This window comes from Rhizopus microsporus, assembly GCF_002708625.1.
Source record: "Rhizopus microsporus ATCC 52813 unplaced genomic scaffold scaffold_8, whole genome shotgun sequence".
In the NCBI taxonomy this organism is placed as follows: Eukaryota; Fungi; Mucoromycota; class Mucoromycetes; order Mucorales; family Rhizopodaceae; genus Rhizopus; species Rhizopus microsporus.
In genome coordinates, this window is record NW_019671923.1 from 823,481 (window position 1) to 842,290 (window position 18,810).

An 18,810-nucleotide genomic window follows, 5' to 3' on the forward strand; every position below is an offset into this window, starting at 1 on the left:
TGACATAGGAAAGTATATCCATTGTCGAGGATACTGGTATGTAGATCTTCCTTCGTATTCTCCTGAATTAAATCCAATTGAACAATTCTGTGCAGCTGAATTCTGTGCAGCTGTCAAGAGCAAAGTGAAGAGAAACAAATTCTTGGAAAAAGAAACGCTAATGACCAGAATTGCTGAACTATGCGATAGTTTATATTTGAGTGACTTCAGAGGCTTCATTTCTCATTCTGTTAAACGCTTCAGTAAATATCTCAACAAAGAGAAGCTGTAACGACTCCAATCCCTGAACAGTCAAACAAAAAAAAATAAACAAACAATAAGTCCTGGTGGGTAAGTTTATTCAGTGCTCTAGATCTCTCGATGAAACAAATAAAAATCCACATATAAAAGGACACTATATAGTCATGGATAATGCACCTATTCATGCGCATGAAAGCATAATGTATAGTCCATGATTTGTAAGGACTCTTCTTGTTTCGCGTAAAGAACTCGAAAAAACATATTCTTTTTTATTTTATAAAAAAAAAGCGAGGGTATTCATATCTGTCGTGAGTAATGTTAAAATTTTGGTTTTTTGATAACACATTTTGAAGTAAAGAATGTGTCATGCTGGCTAGATGTTCCCAACGATGAACCAGTAGTATCATAAATGAAATACAGTCGATCCAGATTTTTTTGTTGACTCAATGATGCCTGAGCTGCTTGATCTTTGCTGACGATAAAATAAGAAAATTCAAAGTCGTTTCGAATTGAGCCAAATCCGCAGTAGATTTTGGCATGTTGATTATGCCAATCTTTTGCGCGTAATAAACATCATTAATATCGATGATAGCAAACATACCGTTTTATTAAAAATAAATTTCAGAAAGAAGATAAAATTATAGCGTATATGAAAAAACTAACATCATCTGAACTCAAAGTGGAAACATTAGCACGCTCTACTCGTATTTCACTTTGCAGTGTATTAAATGTCATTTTAATCCCCGATAGTGACTGTGTTGATGACCATGGTCGCTGTCCTCTTGAGCCCCTTCCTTACCAAAAAGTTTTTTTTTTTCAGACATGTTTAGATTTCTCGGTTCACAGTTAAAAGCATACAAGAATGCAAGCACATCAAAGTGTAAATCATTTCAAAAAAGAAAAAAGAAACAGCTAATGATTATATATTAGTGAGCTACTCAACAGTTGTTAACAAGACCCCTAAAATAAATGTAATGGAACATGTGTCAAAACAACAGGTCGAAAAAGCAAATACTGACGGTCGTCGTGAGCTTTTTTCACGTAACAACCCAAATGGAATCAAACCAGGATCTATTGTTATGGTTGAGACATTAAACGGACCCAATGAAACAACAACATCTACATTTATGGGTGTCTGTATTGCCATTCGTAGAAAGGGCATAGATACCAACTTCACCCTTCGTAACATTGTCATGCGTATTGGTGTCGAGCAGAGATACAACCTTTACTCACCTTTATTGAAGAGCATCAAAGTGATGCAAAAGCCAAACGAAGTCAAATTCAGAAGAGCTAAACTGTACTATTTAAGAGACCAACCTGGTAAGGCATTCCAGTCACTTCAGGGATTGTGGAAGCAGGAACAATTAGACAAGGCAAAAAAATAGAAGACGTTTGTGTATAAAATATATATAGCCAATAAAAATTTTATTTAATTGAGTGCAACTGATGGAAAGTAGTGGACCTTGGCAAGTCCCACACCACCACGGATAGTAAGCAGTTGATTAATGGGTAAATTATTGCGTAAGGTAGTGAAAGCAGGTAATTCACCATCCGTCCAGTCATCATAGATACAGCTAAACTTCACTTCACCCACATTTTTTTGTTTGTCGTATTCAATGTCCCATTGAATTGGCGCCCTTTCCGTATTTGAGTAAGCCATAAGGGCATGAACAGTACGATTTGTCGTCTCTTGAGGAAGCTGTATAAGCTGTCCATTGATCCATGCCTGTAGACCTGATAGATGCTGGTTGTTAAATTCTAATTGACATAACAAGCTGTGCTCTGCTGTTGTTGTCACATTGATTCTGCATGTATTTCTTTCACAGCCACGCTCTATCACTTCCAGCTTGAACTCTTTATCCGAATCTTGAGCATATGCTGGGTTGAGAGATGTTTGATATTGACAGCGAGTTTGATAGCCCATATAACGTTCACAGCTTAAAGTATCAAACTCTGTGCTGGTTAATGCCTGTTTTAATGTCTTTACCAAGATCTTGGAAGAAGACACGCCTGTTAAAAGTGTGACAGTAGAGAGTGCACCTTCAGTAGCATTATACTCTTGATTGAAAACGATTCGATTGGGCGATATATCGATATTAAATGGGCTAAAAATGGCACACAACAAAAAGACGATCAAAAGGATACTGCACACAATCGAGGCTGTCTTCTTTAGTTCGCCAGCTGCATGAACCCAAGGTAATAAGTGCAGTATAATCAATATAATAGGTATAGACATCAAGAGATAGACTAAAATGATACACAGGTTAAGTTGGTTAGTCTTTTTTTTTTATGGTAACTTACTTGTTGGCTCAGGAGTGCCATCTGCTGTAGTATGACGCATACAGTCCATGATGAACAGCAAAATTTCAGTCATAAGGGTAACTGGTAATAAAACTTGAGCCAAAAATACAATATACCACAATTTGGTGCCCTTCTGAGGCTCTTGCTGTTCTCCTTCCGTTAAAGGCGTCAGGTAGACCAGAATAGCTGTGGCCAAAGTACTGCTGAGGAAAAGATAGATGGCAGGATATGTGCCAGCAACCTTTTGACTGCTAAAATAAATAGCAATCACCAGACATAACCACCAAAAGACAGTCAAACCATAGAATCCGACTCTGATGTTTTCGAGACTAATAGCTACTCTCTTTGACCATCTCGCAAGAGCGATCTGTGAGGTGACTAAACCGAGAAAAGCGGCGACGGCCAAGTAAATGCTGACCCAGTAGATGTTCCCATAGGTTGCAGATGGGTTAACGAAAAGCATGATAAGAGATGCAACCAAGACAAAGAGAACTATAAAGACAAATGCAACAGCAGCGGCAATAAAACCTTGAAGCATGATCAAAGCGTTGCGCTTCAAGCTTTGCTTTTTCTGCTCTATACTCAGGGATTCTCGAGCGGACAACCAAAGCCAAGTGAGTGCACCGACAGGAATAAGGATGAGGGATATAATATTGATGAACTGGCTTGTCTTGAAGCTGTAGGCAAGCATAAAACGACCGAGGATGTCGTAATAGATGACTGGTTCAGATGCCTTTATTGCCTTCATGTCTTTATCAATGCTGAGCACAGACCCGAGAGCCATCTGTCCCATGTGCTGTAGAGCCTGGGGTGTAGTATGGACAAGATCATCCCTTTGAGTGTGATAGTGAGATCTTGGAGTGTAGAATGCAATATCCAAGCCAGGTACGCCGTGCTTTGTGAATATAGTATAATCTGTATCACTCTTAAGTAAACTTGCCTGAAGAAAGTCGTTTCCAAGGGGTGATGCATGTAGCAACTGGGCGTTTGATGAAGCCAAGCCATGAACCGCGGCTAGACTATTACCTCTCAAAAGCAACGCACGTCCTCCCGCGCCTGCGCCTTCCAGGTTAACAAATATCTTGATGGTAGAAAACCATGGATGTAAAGCAAACACTTCTCCACCAATAAGCCCACCCTCTTCAAAGTTATTAAACAGAAAAATAACCGTGTTCTCAGGAGGATTTCTCACAAAGTATCGCAACAGTTCTAGGGCAACTGCTGTGCCCATACCATTGTCTGTTACACCATGACTAGTAGAAACACTGTCTATAGAGCAAATGTGTATTAGCAAACTGTAATATTGTCGAGATATCAAGTACCATAATGTGCATTAATCAAGAAGGATTCACTATTGTTGTTGGATTTCCCGGTGATTCGGACTAAAACATTTCTTGACTCCACATACCAATATTCATCTTTCTTAAATGTTAACCAAAGAAGCATTTTCTTATTCTTTCGATTTACCTGTGGTAAATTTATTTCTCTTGGATACTAATTTGGTTGTGTCATTAGCAATAATTTCCATATCAATTCCATTTTGAACAGCTTCTTGCTTCAAGTCTTGGGCTACCTGCACGATCCAATCCTTTAAATAACCATTCGCACGCTGGTTGGCTGAATGTGGGATATTAAAGTGAGACAAGTATTCGTTATAACAATGAATGCCGGGAAAGCTGCTCTTTTGCTGCGCCTCAACGTCTGATAACGGGGTCGGAAGTGTGTTTCGAACGGTATAGATAAATAGTGTGAATAAGAAAAGAAAGCCAAATACATAAGAATATATCAGCTTTGGAGTTTTAATAGTCTTGTTTATATGGGGAACGTTTTCTCTAGACAACAAGGGTGTTTCTTCATTCCATGCTTCCTGGGAAGAAGACATTGTAATGAGTAAGCGGGACAAAAACGCCTTTCGCGCTCAGTTTTTTTTTTCTTAAAAAAAATAAATGATCCTCTTAGAAACTCCGACTTTAATGCGCCTTTTTGTTTGTTTGAAAAAATAAAATCGCTGTTTTTGAATTTGAAGTCGTGCAAAAAATTTGGGTTTTGGTATTTCCACACACAATACTACGTACAACACTGAAGTATAAGAGAAGCATGTGTCAATGTATTTGTAATAATCGCTTTATTATGCTGAGAAATCATCATTAAAAATAGCGTTATTTTATACGAAAACAGGGCTATTTATGACCAGTGAGAATTAGGCATGACGCGTCTACAAGAATAACGCATTCTGTAGTCAGTTCTTTTTTCTTATTTTTTATTCTCCCAGTCATATTTTACAAGATGAATTGTTTATAATGTAAATACGATAGATATTCTGTTTGCTGTGCAAATAGCAAAACCTAAATTTTTAACGTGTAAACCTAAAAGCAAATATGACGAAACTGAAAGCAAAGTCTCTGTCTGATTGCTATTTATTCTTAAAAGAAGCTTGATTTACTGCATTAATTCAATGTTTTAGGTGATACTGTAAAGAAGATTGTTCACGTTTTATTTGATTACCAAAAGTTGATTCGAAATTTGAAGAAAGAAGAATACGACGTCATAGGATACGCTAAGAAATTTTATGGGAATGAAGACCATGGAACACGGATCAGTTTGTTGAAGTCTATATGCCAACAGTTGAGGGAATGTTCTTTAGTTGGCCATGTTTTTGTTTCGTTTAATTTTCAGACTTGAATCAGCTCGTTGACAAAGATACAGAAGAAAAAGATGTTTTACTTGGAGAGTTATCTGTCGATGGAAATACACAAGGTAAACGAGTTAATGTCTTATTACACAAAATTCGTATAAACAGAATTGGCCAATGACTTTTTAGTAGATATGTTGGCGCATATAAAAAACACCGATAAGCTTTGTTTGGTAGCCCTGGATTACATAGGCTTAACAACTAACTGTGATGGCCTACATGAAACATGAAAGCACCTTCATTTGCAAATGCTGTAACAAGAACTACAGTGCTTCTACCATAGCCAATTCGCTTCAATTTACCTCAACAACAACTGACTTATCTTCTGACTCCACCACTCAGCTCTCATTGGAAATTTCTGGATCAACATCTACGAGCTCCGAGAACAGTGCTTTGACATCCAATGTAATCATAGACGATTTGCAATCTAATCTCACACGTAAAGATTAGCATTAGACATGGCCATATACGACAGGAATAACTGAGAGATAGCAGGCAGAGGCAAGAATTGGGAACCGCTCAGTTCAGTATGAATCTGAGAATAAGAGGGAGCTTATTGACTACGCAGTGTTTGGATTTCTTCACAGGTTTGTTTGAGTTCAGCTTGCGTCTGTTTAAGTTCAGTATACAGTTGAGAAACTATACATTTGACTTAACTACATATTGATTTAGTTGATATTACTTTTACATTCGTTTGTGTGTTTAAATATCACTTTTATTTATGATTTATAACAACTGATAAGGCCTCTTACGTGTTTTGCTCCTTATTAATGTTCTTATATTTACACAAGTAACACCTGGCTAACAATGGTATTGAACCCAAGTATGCTTTATCTTTCATTATATCAAACCATCTTGTCCATTACCTCTACATACCTCCATTCTTGTCACATGTAAAAGCTTCCAACGTCTTTGACCTACTACCCTTAGACCTACCCAACATTACATCCGCCATCATTTGTGGCGACCTCAGTGCACGGTCGAGACAGATTACTGGAGACATTCTTCATACTTGTCGAGGACAAATATCATATGACTAGACCAATTCACACGATATGGCTATATAGAATGAAAGATTGTCCTATGAATCGCCTACATACATGACCTATAATGGTAGTAGCATTATCGATTACTTCATCAGCAGGACAGAGTTGCCTTACCTACAGTTACTAATCCGAGGTGACTTATCGCTTGCTACTAACATAAGTTTACGACATTCTCCTTTCAAGTGGCACCATCACCTCCGAGGACTTGTTCCCACCATAACGAATATTATAGCGCTTGAACAAATAAAAGATGACCAGCTAAAAAATCAACATATAGAACTTGTTTGACGATGTCCAAATAGAAGCCTTGCTCAACAATGCAACACTCACTCGTTTCTCAAAAATTACTGGAGTTCTTCAAAGATCCATTCTTTTTTCTTTTCTTATTCTATATATATATATATTAACGAGCTATCTCAAATACTACGTCCTCACTCGATATCCTCAGAACTTACTCCCCACCGAACTCATTCTTTATCTAAATTGCCTTCTATACGTTGACGACGTTGTTCTCATAGCTGCTAGAGATGATATGCCTACTCTTTTACAGTCTTGTGGAAATCATAGTTACCAGCTCGAATATCGATGAAACCCCAGCAAATGTGTCATCCTGGACCCCTCACAATTATATTCCAGTTACACTTTCTATGGCGAACCAATTCCAAAACAATCTCCCTTTCCTTATCTCGGGATTTCCTTTTGCCCTGGTGGCTACCTCGATGCTGTTGAATCGGCCAATCAAAACAAGACCAAAGCCCTTATCACTATAAACCAGCGTTCAGCTATTGGTGCTCACCCTAAAGGCTTTGCTCCTCCTCTTATTATTCGCTTTTACAGTAAAGCTGCTCGTGCTCAGTTGGAATACGACCTGGCCATTACCAAGAGCACTACGTTCCTTAGTAAACAACTAGAAGATGCTCAAAACGCCTGCTTACGTCGGATTATCGGTGGCTCTCACGCGCCTTCCACCACGATAATGCTACCTATGTCAAATCTACCAACTATGCAGGAACTCGCTTACTCCCTTCAGTCTCAATCCCTTTTACGTACCTATATCCTTTCGGTAAATGCGCTACTTTCCCACCTACTTCCGCTGATCTGCCAACTTAGAAATCACTCCCAGTGGTACAAGCTCTCTAGGTCTTCCATTTAGAAACAATGCTCATCAAATCTAGAACCCCTTGATCGTCGCTCATTACGATTGATGCAATGGAAGTTTCGTCAAGATAACCTCAACCACAAGTACTCTGCGCACGCCTCTGTTCTTCTTATGCTCTGTCATCGGACTATATCTCTAGACCCTATCCTTTGATTACTTATGCCAAGTCTGAGAAGAGTCGCTGCATACACTAGCGTCTTGGCTGACCCTTCCACCTCCCACCTTTGGTCGTCGATAAAGAGCCTGTCCTCGGCACTTCAACCAGTCCCTTCACAATAACCCATTGCCATTCACTGTCTCCAGATGCACCGTTGACTCATGGTTGCCCGAAACTATTTTTGATCCGCTGTTCTTCCTTTTAAATATGCTACCTACCAGGAAATCTCACCCTTTTAACACAATACTCTTCTGGGCCCCTCCACTGATTAACTATATGCAGAATCCTATATGAACTTGATTATCTATATCACGCTAGGCTTCCGCCTACTCCACCCATTCACTTCGGGTAAAGACTCTTAGAATGGCTCCCTTTCTCTCCTTCTCGCTAATGTGCCTTACACTTGAATCCTCATTCACTTTTTCCATAGCATTTTTACCCCTGATCCCAAAAGGGCGTTTCGCAGTTTCCTTTTTTATCTGCCCTGGGCGGGATAGGTATAATACTATAACCGTGCGCCCAATAGAGGCTCAAATAAAAGACTGTTTAATCGTATGCTTTCTTTGTAAAACATTTCTCTTGGCAAGATTAGTTCAAAAGATAAAAGGACTGGCCAATACAAAGGGCATAGAACAGGAATAACAGGTGTGTTATACAGAGCATTGAAAAGAAGAGAAAGGCAGGGCGATGTTATCGTTGTAACAGTCGATGAATTTCGAACGTCAAAGGTAAAGTGTTATTCTCTAACTTTGAATATCCTACTTAACTGCCTATAGATCTGCAACTCTCTTGATAAAATGACATTCACATCTGCTTTTATAAACTTTCACGGCATCCAACCCTGCACAGAATGTGGATTGCTTTGGTAACGGGATATAAACGCTTCTAAAAATACTTTCAAGATAGCCAATGGCATCCTTTGTGGATGTGGCAGATCTCAAGCTTTTTATCGCCGTATCGAGTACGGCTCTCTTTCCGAAGTTTAGATATTTACTTCTAGTACTTAGAGCGGGCTAGTTTTCAAATCAGCTTTGAAATACTCAGCAAAATTTGTTTTGAAAAAGCGAACTGTTTCCAAAAAAAGAATCATAAAGTCACAAGACTGCTTCGCAGTCTCATTGTAATCCAAATTGGGTAACTGCTCTTTAAAGACATGCCACTATTTTTAAAGGTCTAAGGAGGGGGAAATAGGATTAGGCTGGTTTAACATATGAAATATTGTGATTGAAAGTTAGACTATACCATTTCTGTCCTACTTTTTCTATATGATAAAGAATATACATAAAGTGATGAAACTGCGGAAAGGGTTTGTGTAGCAAATAAGATGCTCCTTTTTTTGATACATCTGACGTGTGCGCATATTTTAAAAATATGCCTTTTCTGTTCATACATAATAAAAGCCAGCACTATGCCCTGCCGCAGATGTATGACGTGACAGTCTGTAATGTTGGATAGATGACATGTCAGCTGGTAATATGACATTATAAAAATAAGCTTTCGAGAAAAAAGATATGAATTCCATGTGACAAAAGAACAAAGAAAAAAAAAGAAAATAGGCAAAAACAGAGCAACTAGACAAAAGGTCTTTTGGAATCCGTACCTTTCTAATACAAATTCCGCTTGAAAAGTGATACAATTATGATACTTTGACAAGTCTATATAAATAGCGTTGTCTTTTTTTTCTCTTTCTTTCCCTTCTTTCTTTAGTTTTTTATTTTAAACAAATATGCGAACAGCTTTACGTAAAAAAATAGTCATCGTGGGCGATGGAGCTTGTGGAAAGACAAGTTTATTAATAGTTTATCAAAATGGCAAATTCCCTGAAGTAAGGATTAATACCCAAAGAAAAAAAGAAAGGGCAACTAAATAGAATGAAATGTATATAGAAATATCTACCAACAGTATTTGAAAATTACATCTCTCGCGTCGAGTTGGATAATAAATCAGTTGAACTTGCCTTATGGGACACCGCAGGACAAGAAGATTATGATCGATTACGGCCACTGTCTTACTTTGAAACAGACGTTGTTATCATTTGTTTTGCTGTGGACAATATGAACTCTTTTCAAAATGTGAGAGACAAGGTAAATTATTTGTTCATTTGAAAGGTACAAGACTAACTTGTATATGTAGTGGCTACCAGAAGTGAAGCACTATTGTGGCAATAACGTATCATTAGTACTAGTCGGATTAAAAATCGATTTACGGACAACAGAATCAAAGACGATCATTAGTTATCAACAAGTAAATATAGCACGTACACACAAACAGATCATCAGGGCTGATTATTTTTATTAGGGGCTAAAATTAGCTAAAGAAATAGGAGCCAAATATGGTGAATGTAGTGCGAAAGAGAATATATATGTTAAAGAAGTTATACAACTAGCTGCGCAAATGGCTATTAAACCAAAAAGATTATTTATGAAAAGAAACCTACAATGTAATATCCTATAGAACCCTTACATCATTCCCCCTCATTGTTATTATTACTATATTTATGCTATTTAATTACACATATGATGCCATCAAAAAATAAATAAATTATGTAAAACGCGCCACCCTTTTAGCCTCTTACCGGGTCGAACATCCGTTCCGAACTAGATTTAGCAGATTCCGATGGAGAGAGAGTGTATGTATTTTTTTTTTCTTTAGTAGCCATTTTATTAAGGTATATAAATATAAAAGGTAAATTAATTGGTATTATGAGTAAGTGATAGTCTGATAGCTTCCATAACCAATACATCTTCAAGATCTAATTCAGCTGATGTATCATATATTGTCTCATCATAATCTGTTCTTCTTCTTCTTCTTATCTCATTTGTCAAGGGCACTCTTCGTCGACGTGTTGAGCCCACAGCAGAAGAAGAAGCATCATCAAGCATTTCTTCCCATTTGGGTCTAATGGTGTCCACATAGATGACGCTGGGATCATCAGGCTCAATTTTTTTTGTCGTATATAAATCAGGCCTTGATTGCTTTAATTTCTGTCCTATTTAAGTAATGTATATATACGCAATTAATCTATATACCTACATCATAATGTTTACTCCATGGGGGAGGCAAATAGACAACACCCAGATTAGGTTGTACACAAAATGGACAGACAGCAGGTATTAATGGTGAAGAAGAAGACCTTTTGAATTGTAGAAAGCATTCGGTGCAAATGGATTTATGGCAGCATCTTGTTTTATTGATATTTGAAGGATAAAACTTTATAAAGTCAGAATATGTTGCATAAATTTTATGATGTGTGTTTACCAGAAAACAAATGGGACATTCAGTTTCGAATGAAATCTTTTTGGTTGAATAGATATCTGTTGTACCTATGATATCCCATCTATATATATGCTTTTTTTTTACTATATATGAGCTAACCTCTATAAAAGGGTGCTAGTCTTCCTTTACGAATCAATTGTTTAACAATCTTCATATCGCAATCATTATGTCGATATATTCCTTGTGGCTTTAGATATCCATAATCTACTGTAGTTGAATAATAATCTTTGAGTTTTGAATAAAGTCCACCCATGATTTATATAAATAGGAAAAAGAAAAAGAAAAGGAAAAAAAAAAAAAAAAGGAAAAAAAAAAAAAAAAGGAAAAAAAAAAAAAAAAGAGAGAAAGAACGATAAACTCTAGAACCAGTGTCTTGTTGTCATACACAAAAGAGTCACACACACACATGGATATCTTTTTCTCTTTTTTTTATTGATCATTCAAACAAACAAACAATAAAACAATAAGAAAAGTATTCCTTTTTCTTCTTTTTTTTTTTTTCTTTTCTTTTTTATTGTATTAATTTTATCAACTCATATTTTTTTTACGGGAAAAAACAAAGTTACTCAAGGGCTAATAAGCCAATCAAAACAAACAGTTTCAATAATCTCGTGTTTCTATTGTAGAGGTAAAATAAGGGGTTGAACTATTTTATTTTTATTTTTTTCTTTTTTTTATTCTATTTATCAAATGTCCACAGTGTCTTCCAATAAAACTAAACCAAGTAGAATACCCACTTCTTCTAGCACACTTCATCCCACATCTACTGAATCAGACATGTTATCTGTCTCAAGCAGACAAAGACAATCTAAAAAAGACGAGGTAAAGAACCTTGTGACTATAACAACCCTGTATATATAAATTACTTTTTAGGCTATTCGTAAGAAAATTGAACAAGAGTTATCAAAGAAGAGAGGCAACTCTACTCGTATCAGACAAACCAAGAAAATTGCAGGTACCGTATCTGCTCTCCGACCAGCACAGGCCTTGACCGTCAGGGAAAGTATACTGGTGATCGAAGCAGCCCAATTGATGGCTGCTAAAAGGAGTGATTGTGTTTTGGTAGTCGATGACGAAGAGCATTTGAGTGGTATCTTTACTGTAAGTTGTATACTATTCACTTTACCTTATCTAATCATATGGTAGGCGAAAGATTTGGCTTATCGCGTAGTAGCAGATAATCTGGATGCTAGGTAAATTCATTGTTCCTTATCTTATTCTTTACTCATATGAAATAGATCAACTACAGTAGCTGAAATCATGACAAGGAACCCCATGTGCGTTACTGCCGATACATCTGCTCAAGATGCCCTGAACCTCATGGTTTCCCGCGGTTTTCGTCACTTGGTATACAAATAACGTGAAAAAACTGCCCCAAAAATCATTCGATTTTTTACATTCATCCCTTTGTAGCCCGTTTGTAATGAAGAAGGCGATATCTTTGGCTTACTCGACATCACCAAGTGTATTTATGAAGCACTTCATAAAATGGAAAAGGCATACGGGTCATCACGTAAACTGTATGACGCATTAGAAGGCGTCGAACGGGAATGGGCCAATAGCCCAGTTCAGCTCGTTCAATATATGGAAGCACTCAAAGATAAGATGTCTTGTCCTGATTTGACGACTGTCCTGGATCATGCCGAACCTGTTCAAGTCGCTATGAAGACTCAAGTAAGAGAAGTCGCTCGATTGATGAAAGAGTATCACACAACAGCTGTTCTTGTGATGGATCATGGTGGTCTCGCTGGTATTTTTACGGTATTTCCCATTTTGAATATTTTTTTTTGGGGTCCTGACATTTATATATTTATATAGTCTAAAGATATCGTCTTGAGAGTCATTGCCGCCGGCCTTGCTCCCGATAGTTGCTCAGTCGTACGTGTGATGACACCTCATCCTGACACAGCCTTACCTTCAACAAGTATTTTAGACGCTTTGAAAAAAATGCATGGTAAAAATAAGGAGGGGGTACTATTTTATCACTTTGCTTATTACTTTTTATATAGATGGTCATTATTTAAATTTACCTGTATTAGACGAAGAAAGAAATATTGTGGGCTTAATCGACGTCCTTCGATTGACTTATGCCACTTTAGAACAGGTAAAAAAAAAAGCAAAGTAGAACAAATGATAAGAGGTGTAACATCCAAAATAGATCAATAGCATTGAAGGTAATCAGGGGGATGGAGCCAAGTTTTGGCACAGCATTGCGGCTGTAGGAGACCCTACCGAGACAGAATCAGCCATTTCCGACTCACTCTCCCAAGCAGCCAACTCACCCATGTTTCAAAACGATCGGCTACTCTCACCCATGCCAGGCCATGCACCGACCTACACGGGACTGGGCTATGCAGAGCTCACACCAGGTGATTCAGCATCGATGATACATGACAACGATAATACCTCAACCGTTTCTTCTCATATCAACAATACCTTTTCGTTCAAGTTTAATTATGGAAACAAGACACATCGGTTCCGTCACGAGATTGGTAATTTTGCCAGTTTCTTGGAGACGATTCAACAAAAGATTATGACAGAACATCTCTCACTCTCACAGTCGTACGTAGCAGTGCATCACAAGGAAGATGAAAATTGGTTGACAGTTGCTTATTTGGATGATGAAAACGATCAAGTCTTGATGACATGTGATTCAGATCTGATAGATGCGGTTCAAATAGCAAAGAAGTCAGGTATGGATCGTGTTCGGTTATTTGTGCATGATTCGATGGCAGAGCAAAAGACGGTTGAGCAGACTCCGGTGGAGTTACCCATGTCGCCTCCTGTCTCTGTCGAGCCTGTGATAGAAAAGAAGCCTGAACCAAAGCAGAAGCCACAAAGACGTCAACAAGAAGAAGAAGACGACGACGATGACGATGACGAAGAAGAAGAAGAAGAATTGAAAAGAAGAAAACGAAAACACAGTCTAGACAAAAAGAAGACAAGAAAACAAAACGTAGAATACAACTTACCCATTCCTCAAGAATTGATGTTGCCAGCGGCAATTACGTTCCTTGGTGTAGTTATTCTCGGTGTGTTTACTATATCAAGATTAACATCCAAATAACTTTAGAACTTTTTTCTTTTCTTTATTTATATAATCATAGTAATATAATAAAACGTCCTTATGCCGTATCTTCCCAATCACGATGAGTTCGTTTTTTCCCACCTGGGTACATCAAATCATTATCATTCGGAGGAGGAAATGCAGCAGCTGTAGGATTAAACGTATTTGGGTTGTAAAGCAAAGCATTCATGTCCATGTTTATCGAACCAAACAAGTCGTGGGGGTCAAAGTTGGTTTGTTGGTTACTGTAAATGGGTGGCTGAGGCATAGTAAACAGCTCAGGGTTACCGAGGAACTGCTGAGGATACTGCTGAGATTGCTGTTCAGAGGAAAAGTTATAGCCAACAGAATCAAAGCTTGCTGGGCTATTGGCGTCTGTCCTCGTACCAAATATGTAGAATGGCTGTTGGTTTCGTGTAGCAGTTGTGCTTGAGCTAGACACGACCGTAGGTGGTGTTGCCGTCGCTGTTGTCGTCGTCGCTGTTGTGTTTGTGGTGGTCGTTGACGTGCTAGCAGGCATGTCAAAATTCATTCCTCCTAGTAACATATCGGTGTTATGGTTGCCTGTGTTTGACTGAGGAGAAGACATGCCGAAATCCATCAAGTTATCACTACCACCGAATATTAAGTTGGTTTCGACGCCAATAAGACTATTTGGATCATGGAAGTTGATCGTCTGTTGTCGTTGCTGATGATGTGGATGATGAGACATAGGAGACTGATGTTTAGCTTGAATGGGTGATGCTGTACTGTTGATCGACGTAGGAGGTGGAGTAGATGTAGTCGTATACAAAGGCTGAGAAGGTTGTAATCGTAAATTATTAAACATTGGCTGGGTGGTATTAGTTGCATTATTATTGTTAGTATGTAGTGTTGTATTTCCACTATTCGTGGACGTAGTAGTATGTGTCATTGTACTAGGTTGAGGAGATTCAAATACTGCGGGATTAAAGACAGAAGATATCGATTGTTGATTGATGGAGTCTTCGTTCACATGAGGCAAGTCCTTCAAGTTTGTGTACAAGTTGTTCTTTTTCAAAAATGCTTCAATCGATTCAATGATATCGCACACCTTGACCATATAAGTTAAAGGAGAATCTCTAAGTACATTAGCTGTGATGATGAGATTACGCTGAGCCAAGTAAGACACTTCCTTTTCATTGGACAATGCGTTTGCTTGATGTATTGTGACACTAGCAATGATTCCGTCCATAGCATAAAAGAATTGACACCATTTTAAATTATTTGCATATAAAGCTAACATTCTAGTGATGAGATTTGCGGATTTTGTACAAATGTTTAAAGACAATAAAGCAACAGGGGTAGCTGTTTGATCTTGCTTTGGTAAAAAGAATTTATGAAGCATGATCCAAGTGGTTTGATATTGGATGTTGAGGATCAGACAAGCCTCGTCTCTAAAAGAGTTTGTTTTCTGAAATGATGCCTCATCTGTAAAGTGTAATTCCTGAGGTAATTCAGATAACCAGTTGGTTAAAACGTTTTCTAGTCTTGAAATGGCCGACAAAAGTGACTGTCCGGATTGTTCAGAGGGTAAATGTTTGGTGATGTCCTTTCTGATTCTCATCAATTTGATCGAATAGACTGTAAAGTGAATTCTATAACCTGTCTCTTCATCTTCATGGTCCAATCGAACGGGATATTCCAAGTCACAGTCTTTATCATCTACCATAGTCGGTCTATTGCTTTCTAATGCTGCACATAAATCTAACCAGTAAGCTGACCACCAAAGGCGTTTATTTGTTTCACGCTGATTTAAATCAGCCGACATGTGTTCCTTCTTGTGGAACTTTAGATCTTGTGCCATTCGAATGGCAAGTCCAATGTAGAGATAGGCGAGACTTGACCGTTCACTTGACAACTGATACATGTACAAGTTTAAGAGAGCGTGAATTGTCGTTGGACTACTGATATCAAAACATTTCTTCAATAGCTGTCTCGCGTTCTTAAAATAGACTTCACCCATATTTGATGGCGCAGCAGTAGTAATGGAGTGATAGATACATCCATGCTTTGAGACCCAAGCATCAATTGAGTGCTTCAAGAGAGGATCGAGTGTATCATTCGTATATTGTTGCATAAACGATTCTTTATCAACAATCTCATAAGCTAAAAAGCATGAGTGATAACGGGAGTGCATTAAATTGTCCAATACATCCTTTGGCAGCGTAGTTGACATGGCTTGTTGTTGATTTTCTTCTATCAGTTTCTTTTCCTGTAGGATCTTTTTGGCCTCTGTATCATCCACTTCCCAAAGTCTACCTGGTTCATTTGCATTACTGTCTGCACTAAATACGTTTCTTTTTGTTTGTTGTTGTTGCTGCTGCTGTTGTTGTTGTTGATGTCTACGTGATGACGATGAAGAATAAATAGAGTTTTCAGGACTGAATAAACTGGTGGAATTAGAGTCATTGTTGATATTCAATTGACTAATTCCGTTTAGCAATATTTTGTATAAATCAGCCACACTTGCGATATTTGTATCAATCCTTAATCCAGAAGGTGACAAAGATAGCTTCCATGTTACTGATTGATTGCTATTGGTGATATCTCCATGGCTCGTTAACTGCATCGTATTGTTATCCTCCATTGTTTTTGTGCTCGTTGTTGTAGTGACTGAAGAAGCATATGAATTTATATTAACCTTCATGATATCCAACTCAGCTCGCATCCTTTCCATTCTTTCTTTTAATTCTTCAACATGATTACCCAATTGATCGAATGCATGGCCATCTACTCTGCGAGGTGGAGTAGCATAACTACAGGGTAAGCCTGCTATAGCACAACGACCACAAGTAGGTTGAACAAAATCACATTTAACTTTCTTCTTTCTACATCGAATACACTACATACAAGTATAAATATATATATATATTTTTACATGATATTTTATATAGATACTTACAGCCAAACTAGACCGTGGTCGCTTGGGCCTAGTCTGTTCAGGTTGTTTAGGCGATTGTTGCTGTTGTTGCTGTTGTTGTTGTTGTTGGTTACTATCGAATACAGAAGACATGGAATGCAATGTCTTCTTTTTTTTTGTAGAAAGAAAAGGAATAAATTATAAAAAGGAAAGAAAATAAGGTTTTTGATGTATAAACTGTGTTTAAATAGTCAACCAATCGTTTTATTCTAATGACCCTAAGGCTGGTTCACTTAAATCTATCGTACTTGGGTTACTTGAAGTCCTTGGGAACAGGTTTGGACTGATTGGGATAATTGGGCTCATAGGCTCCCTTACAATTTCACCACTAGCACCCAAATTGATTTTACCCAATTTTCTGACTGAAGGTGATTTTTTTAATTTAGGACGATGAGTGTCGACGGCATCAATGTCGACTACATAAATATATTAATAATCAAAAGAATAAATACTGGTGTTATGCATACCTTTATATCTCTTTTCTTCACATCCATAGGCCTTGGGAGTTAGTTCAATCACAGTATGGAGAGGTATCTTGATATAAGGTAAATCTTCATGATTGTAATTCATAAAGTAAGCATAGATACACCTTAAAATAGCCTGATGACCAATAATCAAAATATTTTCATGTCTTTCTAATTCCATAATGATAGGCTCCAATCGAAGGACAACATCTCTATAAGATTCACCGCCTCTATAACGATAATTGAATTTATCTTCATCACGATTAGCAAAATCCTCGGGATATTTCTGTTCGATCTCTTCATAGGTCATTCCATCACATACACCAGCGTCTAGTTCATCCAAGGCCTTCCATTGTAATTTTGGATAATCTAAATATTGACTTGTCTCTATCGTTCTTTTTAGAGTGGATGTCCAAATGACCAGATCTTGTGTGCCCAAATTTTGAATCAATTCTGGTAACTTGGTGGCATAAAGTAGACCTCTTTCGGATAACGAGGAATCACCACCGATTTTACCTTCAAGATTATATTGAGATTCACCATGTCGACTGAAATAGATTTTTCTAGGCGCAATGTGTAAATTCATCAGATAATAAACAATTCTTGATTCCAAATAGCCTTGAATCATATTGATTATATTTTGACTTCCAACATTAATCAATTTGATAAAAGTCAAATCCTTCTCAGTGATCGTCTCATATTGTTCCTTGTAATGATCAATGCGAGCAATAAAATCAACAGCTGCCTCATCTGGATCCGTGTTGGCATAATCGGGAGAGGATAATTTGACTTCCTTAATATTAGCCAAGATCAATGCTTCATCTTGACAAATAGATTCAATAAATAGTACTTGAATATCGTGTTTACTTAGTTTTTCATATAACCATCGTCTTCTCTTTTTGGTACTGTTTGTTGCATCGTAAATAGCCACGATACCTTGATCATTATTGAACCATTCAATCATATCTTGTAATGCAGCAGCAGCAGCTTCTCTTCTTTGTTGTTCTCCTATACTGTTGTGTGGATCAAAAAATGTATGAGGTAAACTTGCACCATGAAGCTTTCTTCGATAATTTCCAACATTGAATACTTTGGTCTTTATTCCCAGCCAAGTAAGATATCGACAGACTATTCAAAGAACGTGAATACGATATACGCCACAGAATAGTTTATACCTTTTTGAGATATATATGTCTTTCCTCTGGCAGGTAATCCTACCATCTATCAAATCAAAGTTATTTCAATTAAACAAAAGCAAGTAACTTGTTTACTTACAACACAGGCAATGCGTAGATCTAGACAAATACATGTTATTCCTTACATTTGAGCATTAGCTATAATAATATTTACTTGAACTCATTTTGTTGTTGTTGTTGTTGTTATAGATAAGAGAAGAGAAAAAAAAGAGACTATCAAAAAATTTTAGTGTTGATACTGAGTGTCAAAATGATCTCCCTTATCAATAAT

The 18,810-nt window shown here is 37.5% G+C and overlaps 7 protein-coding genes across 7 annotated transcripts; 3 read left to right on the forward strand and 4 right to left on the reverse strand.

Annotated features, from left to right (window-relative positions):
* Nucleotides 1-1,062: 1,062 nt before the first annotated feature.
* On the forward strand, nucleotides 1,063-1,625 carry RHIMIDRAFT_237632 (uncharacterized protein; the record flags this gene model as incomplete). Its single annotated transcript, XM_023608793.1, has 2 exons — nucleotides 1,063-1,120; nucleotides 1,171-1,625. The coding sequence occupies 2 exons, from the start codon at nucleotides 1,063-1,065 to the stop codon at nucleotides 1,623-1,625; spliced, it is 513 nt and encodes a 170-aa protein (XP_023466423.1).
* Nucleotides 1,626-2,076: 451 nt separating this feature from the next.
* RHIMIDRAFT_136091 (uncharacterized protein) lies at nucleotides 2,077-3,959 on the reverse strand. Its single transcript, XM_023605610.1, has one exon. The coding sequence runs from the start codon at nucleotides 3,770-3,772 to the stop codon at nucleotides 2,528-2,530; it is 1,245 nt and encodes a 414-aa protein (XP_023466424.1). The 5' UTR covers nucleotides 3,773-3,959; the 3' UTR covers nucleotides 2,077-2,527.
* Nucleotides 3,960-9,134: 5,175 nt separating this feature from the next.
* On the forward strand, nucleotides 9,135-10,104 carry RHIMIDRAFT_136105 (uncharacterized protein). Its single transcript, XM_023605611.1, has 4 exons — nucleotides 9,135-9,420; nucleotides 9,482-9,679; nucleotides 9,729-9,839; nucleotides 9,894-10,104. Exons 1-4 carry the CDS (start codon nucleotides 9,322-9,324, stop codon nucleotides 10,047-10,049), a joined length of 564 nt encoding a protein of 187 aa, XP_023466425.1. The 5' UTR covers nucleotides 9,135-9,321; the 3' UTR covers nucleotides 10,050-10,104.
* Nucleotides 10,105-10,285: 181 nt separating this feature from the next.
* On the reverse strand, nucleotides 10,286-11,124 carry RHIMIDRAFT_237636 (uncharacterized protein; the record flags this gene model as incomplete). The annotated part of the gene is made up of 4 exons (XM_023608794.1): nucleotides 10,286-10,584; nucleotides 10,643-10,805; nucleotides 10,854-10,918; nucleotides 10,971-11,124. The coding sequence occupies 4 exons, from the start codon at nucleotides 11,122-11,124 to the stop codon at nucleotides 10,286-10,288; spliced, it is 681 nt and encodes a 226-aa protein (XP_023466426.1).
* Nucleotides 11,125-11,393: 269 nt separating this feature from the next.
* On the forward strand, nucleotides 11,394-13,927 carry RHIMIDRAFT_313434 (CBS-domain-containing protein; the record flags this gene model as incomplete). Its single annotated transcript, XM_023614860.1, is given in 10 exon segments — nucleotides 11,394-11,499; nucleotides 11,572-11,693; nucleotides 11,745-11,972; nucleotides 12,018-12,064; nucleotides 12,110-12,218; nucleotides 12,285-12,632; nucleotides 12,690-12,825; nucleotides 12,881-12,975; nucleotides 13,030-13,903; nucleotides 13,923-13,927. The coding sequence occupies 9 exon segments, from the start codon at nucleotides 11,649-11,651 to the stop codon at nucleotides 13,925-13,927; spliced, it is 1,887 nt and encodes a 628-aa protein (XP_023466427.1). The 5' UTR covers nucleotides 11,394-11,499; nucleotides 11,572-11,648.
* A 69-nt stretch (nucleotides 13,928-13,996) lies between these two features.
* Nucleotides 13,997-16,972, reverse strand: RHIMIDRAFT_292034 (uncharacterized protein; the record flags this gene model as incomplete). Its single annotated transcript, XM_023613860.1, has 2 exons — nucleotides 13,997-16,801; nucleotides 16,862-16,972. The coding sequence occupies 2 exons, from the start codon at nucleotides 16,970-16,972 to the stop codon at nucleotides 13,997-13,999; spliced, it is 2,916 nt and encodes a 971-aa protein (XP_023466428.1).
* RHIMIDRAFT_308528 (bifunctional 6-phosphofructo-2-kinase/fructose-2,6-bisphosphate 2-phosphatase) lies at nucleotides 16,927-18,693 on the reverse strand. Its single transcript, XM_023614571.1, has 3 exons — nucleotides 18,519-18,693; nucleotides 17,347-18,471; nucleotides 16,927-17,295 (listed from the first exon to the last, which is right to left on the reverse strand). Exons 1-3 carry the CDS (start codon nucleotides 18,562-18,564, stop codon nucleotides 17,084-17,086), a joined length of 1,383 nt encoding a protein of 460 aa, XP_023466429.1. The 5' UTR covers nucleotides 18,565-18,693; the 3' UTR covers nucleotides 16,927-17,083.
* Nucleotides 18,694-18,810: the final 117 nt, after the last annotated feature.

Bases quoted from the DNA above. Each gene is read 5' to 3' on its own strand.
- RHIMIDRAFT_136091 (XM_023605610.1), bottom strand. From the start codon at position 3,772: ATGGGCACAGCAGTTGCCCTAGAACTGTTGCGATACTTTGTGAGAAAT.
- RHIMIDRAFT_136105 (XM_023605611.1), top strand. From the start codon at position 9,322: ATGCGAACAGCTTTACGTAAAAAAATAGTCATCGTGGGCGATGGAGCT. The intron at 9,421-9,481 runs GTAAGGATTAAT...AAATGTATATAG, and splicing joins AAAATGGCAAATTCCCTGAA to AAATATCTACCAACAGTATT. The intron at 9,840-9,893 runs GTAAATATAGCA...TATTTTTATTAG, and splicing joins CGATCATTAGTTATCAACAA to GGGCTAAAATTAGCTAAAGA.
- RHIMIDRAFT_308528 (XM_023614571.1), bottom strand. From the start codon at position 18,564: ATGGTAGGATTACCTGCCAGAGGAAAGACATATATATCTCAAAAAG. The intron at 18,472-18,518 runs GTATAAACTATT...TTCTTTGAATAG, and splicing joins GACATATATATCTCAAAAAG to TCTGTCGATATCTTACTTGG. The intron at 17,296-17,346 runs GTATGCATAACA...ATATTTATGTAG, and splicing joins TGAAGAAAAGAGATATAAAG to TCGACATTGATGCCGTCGAC.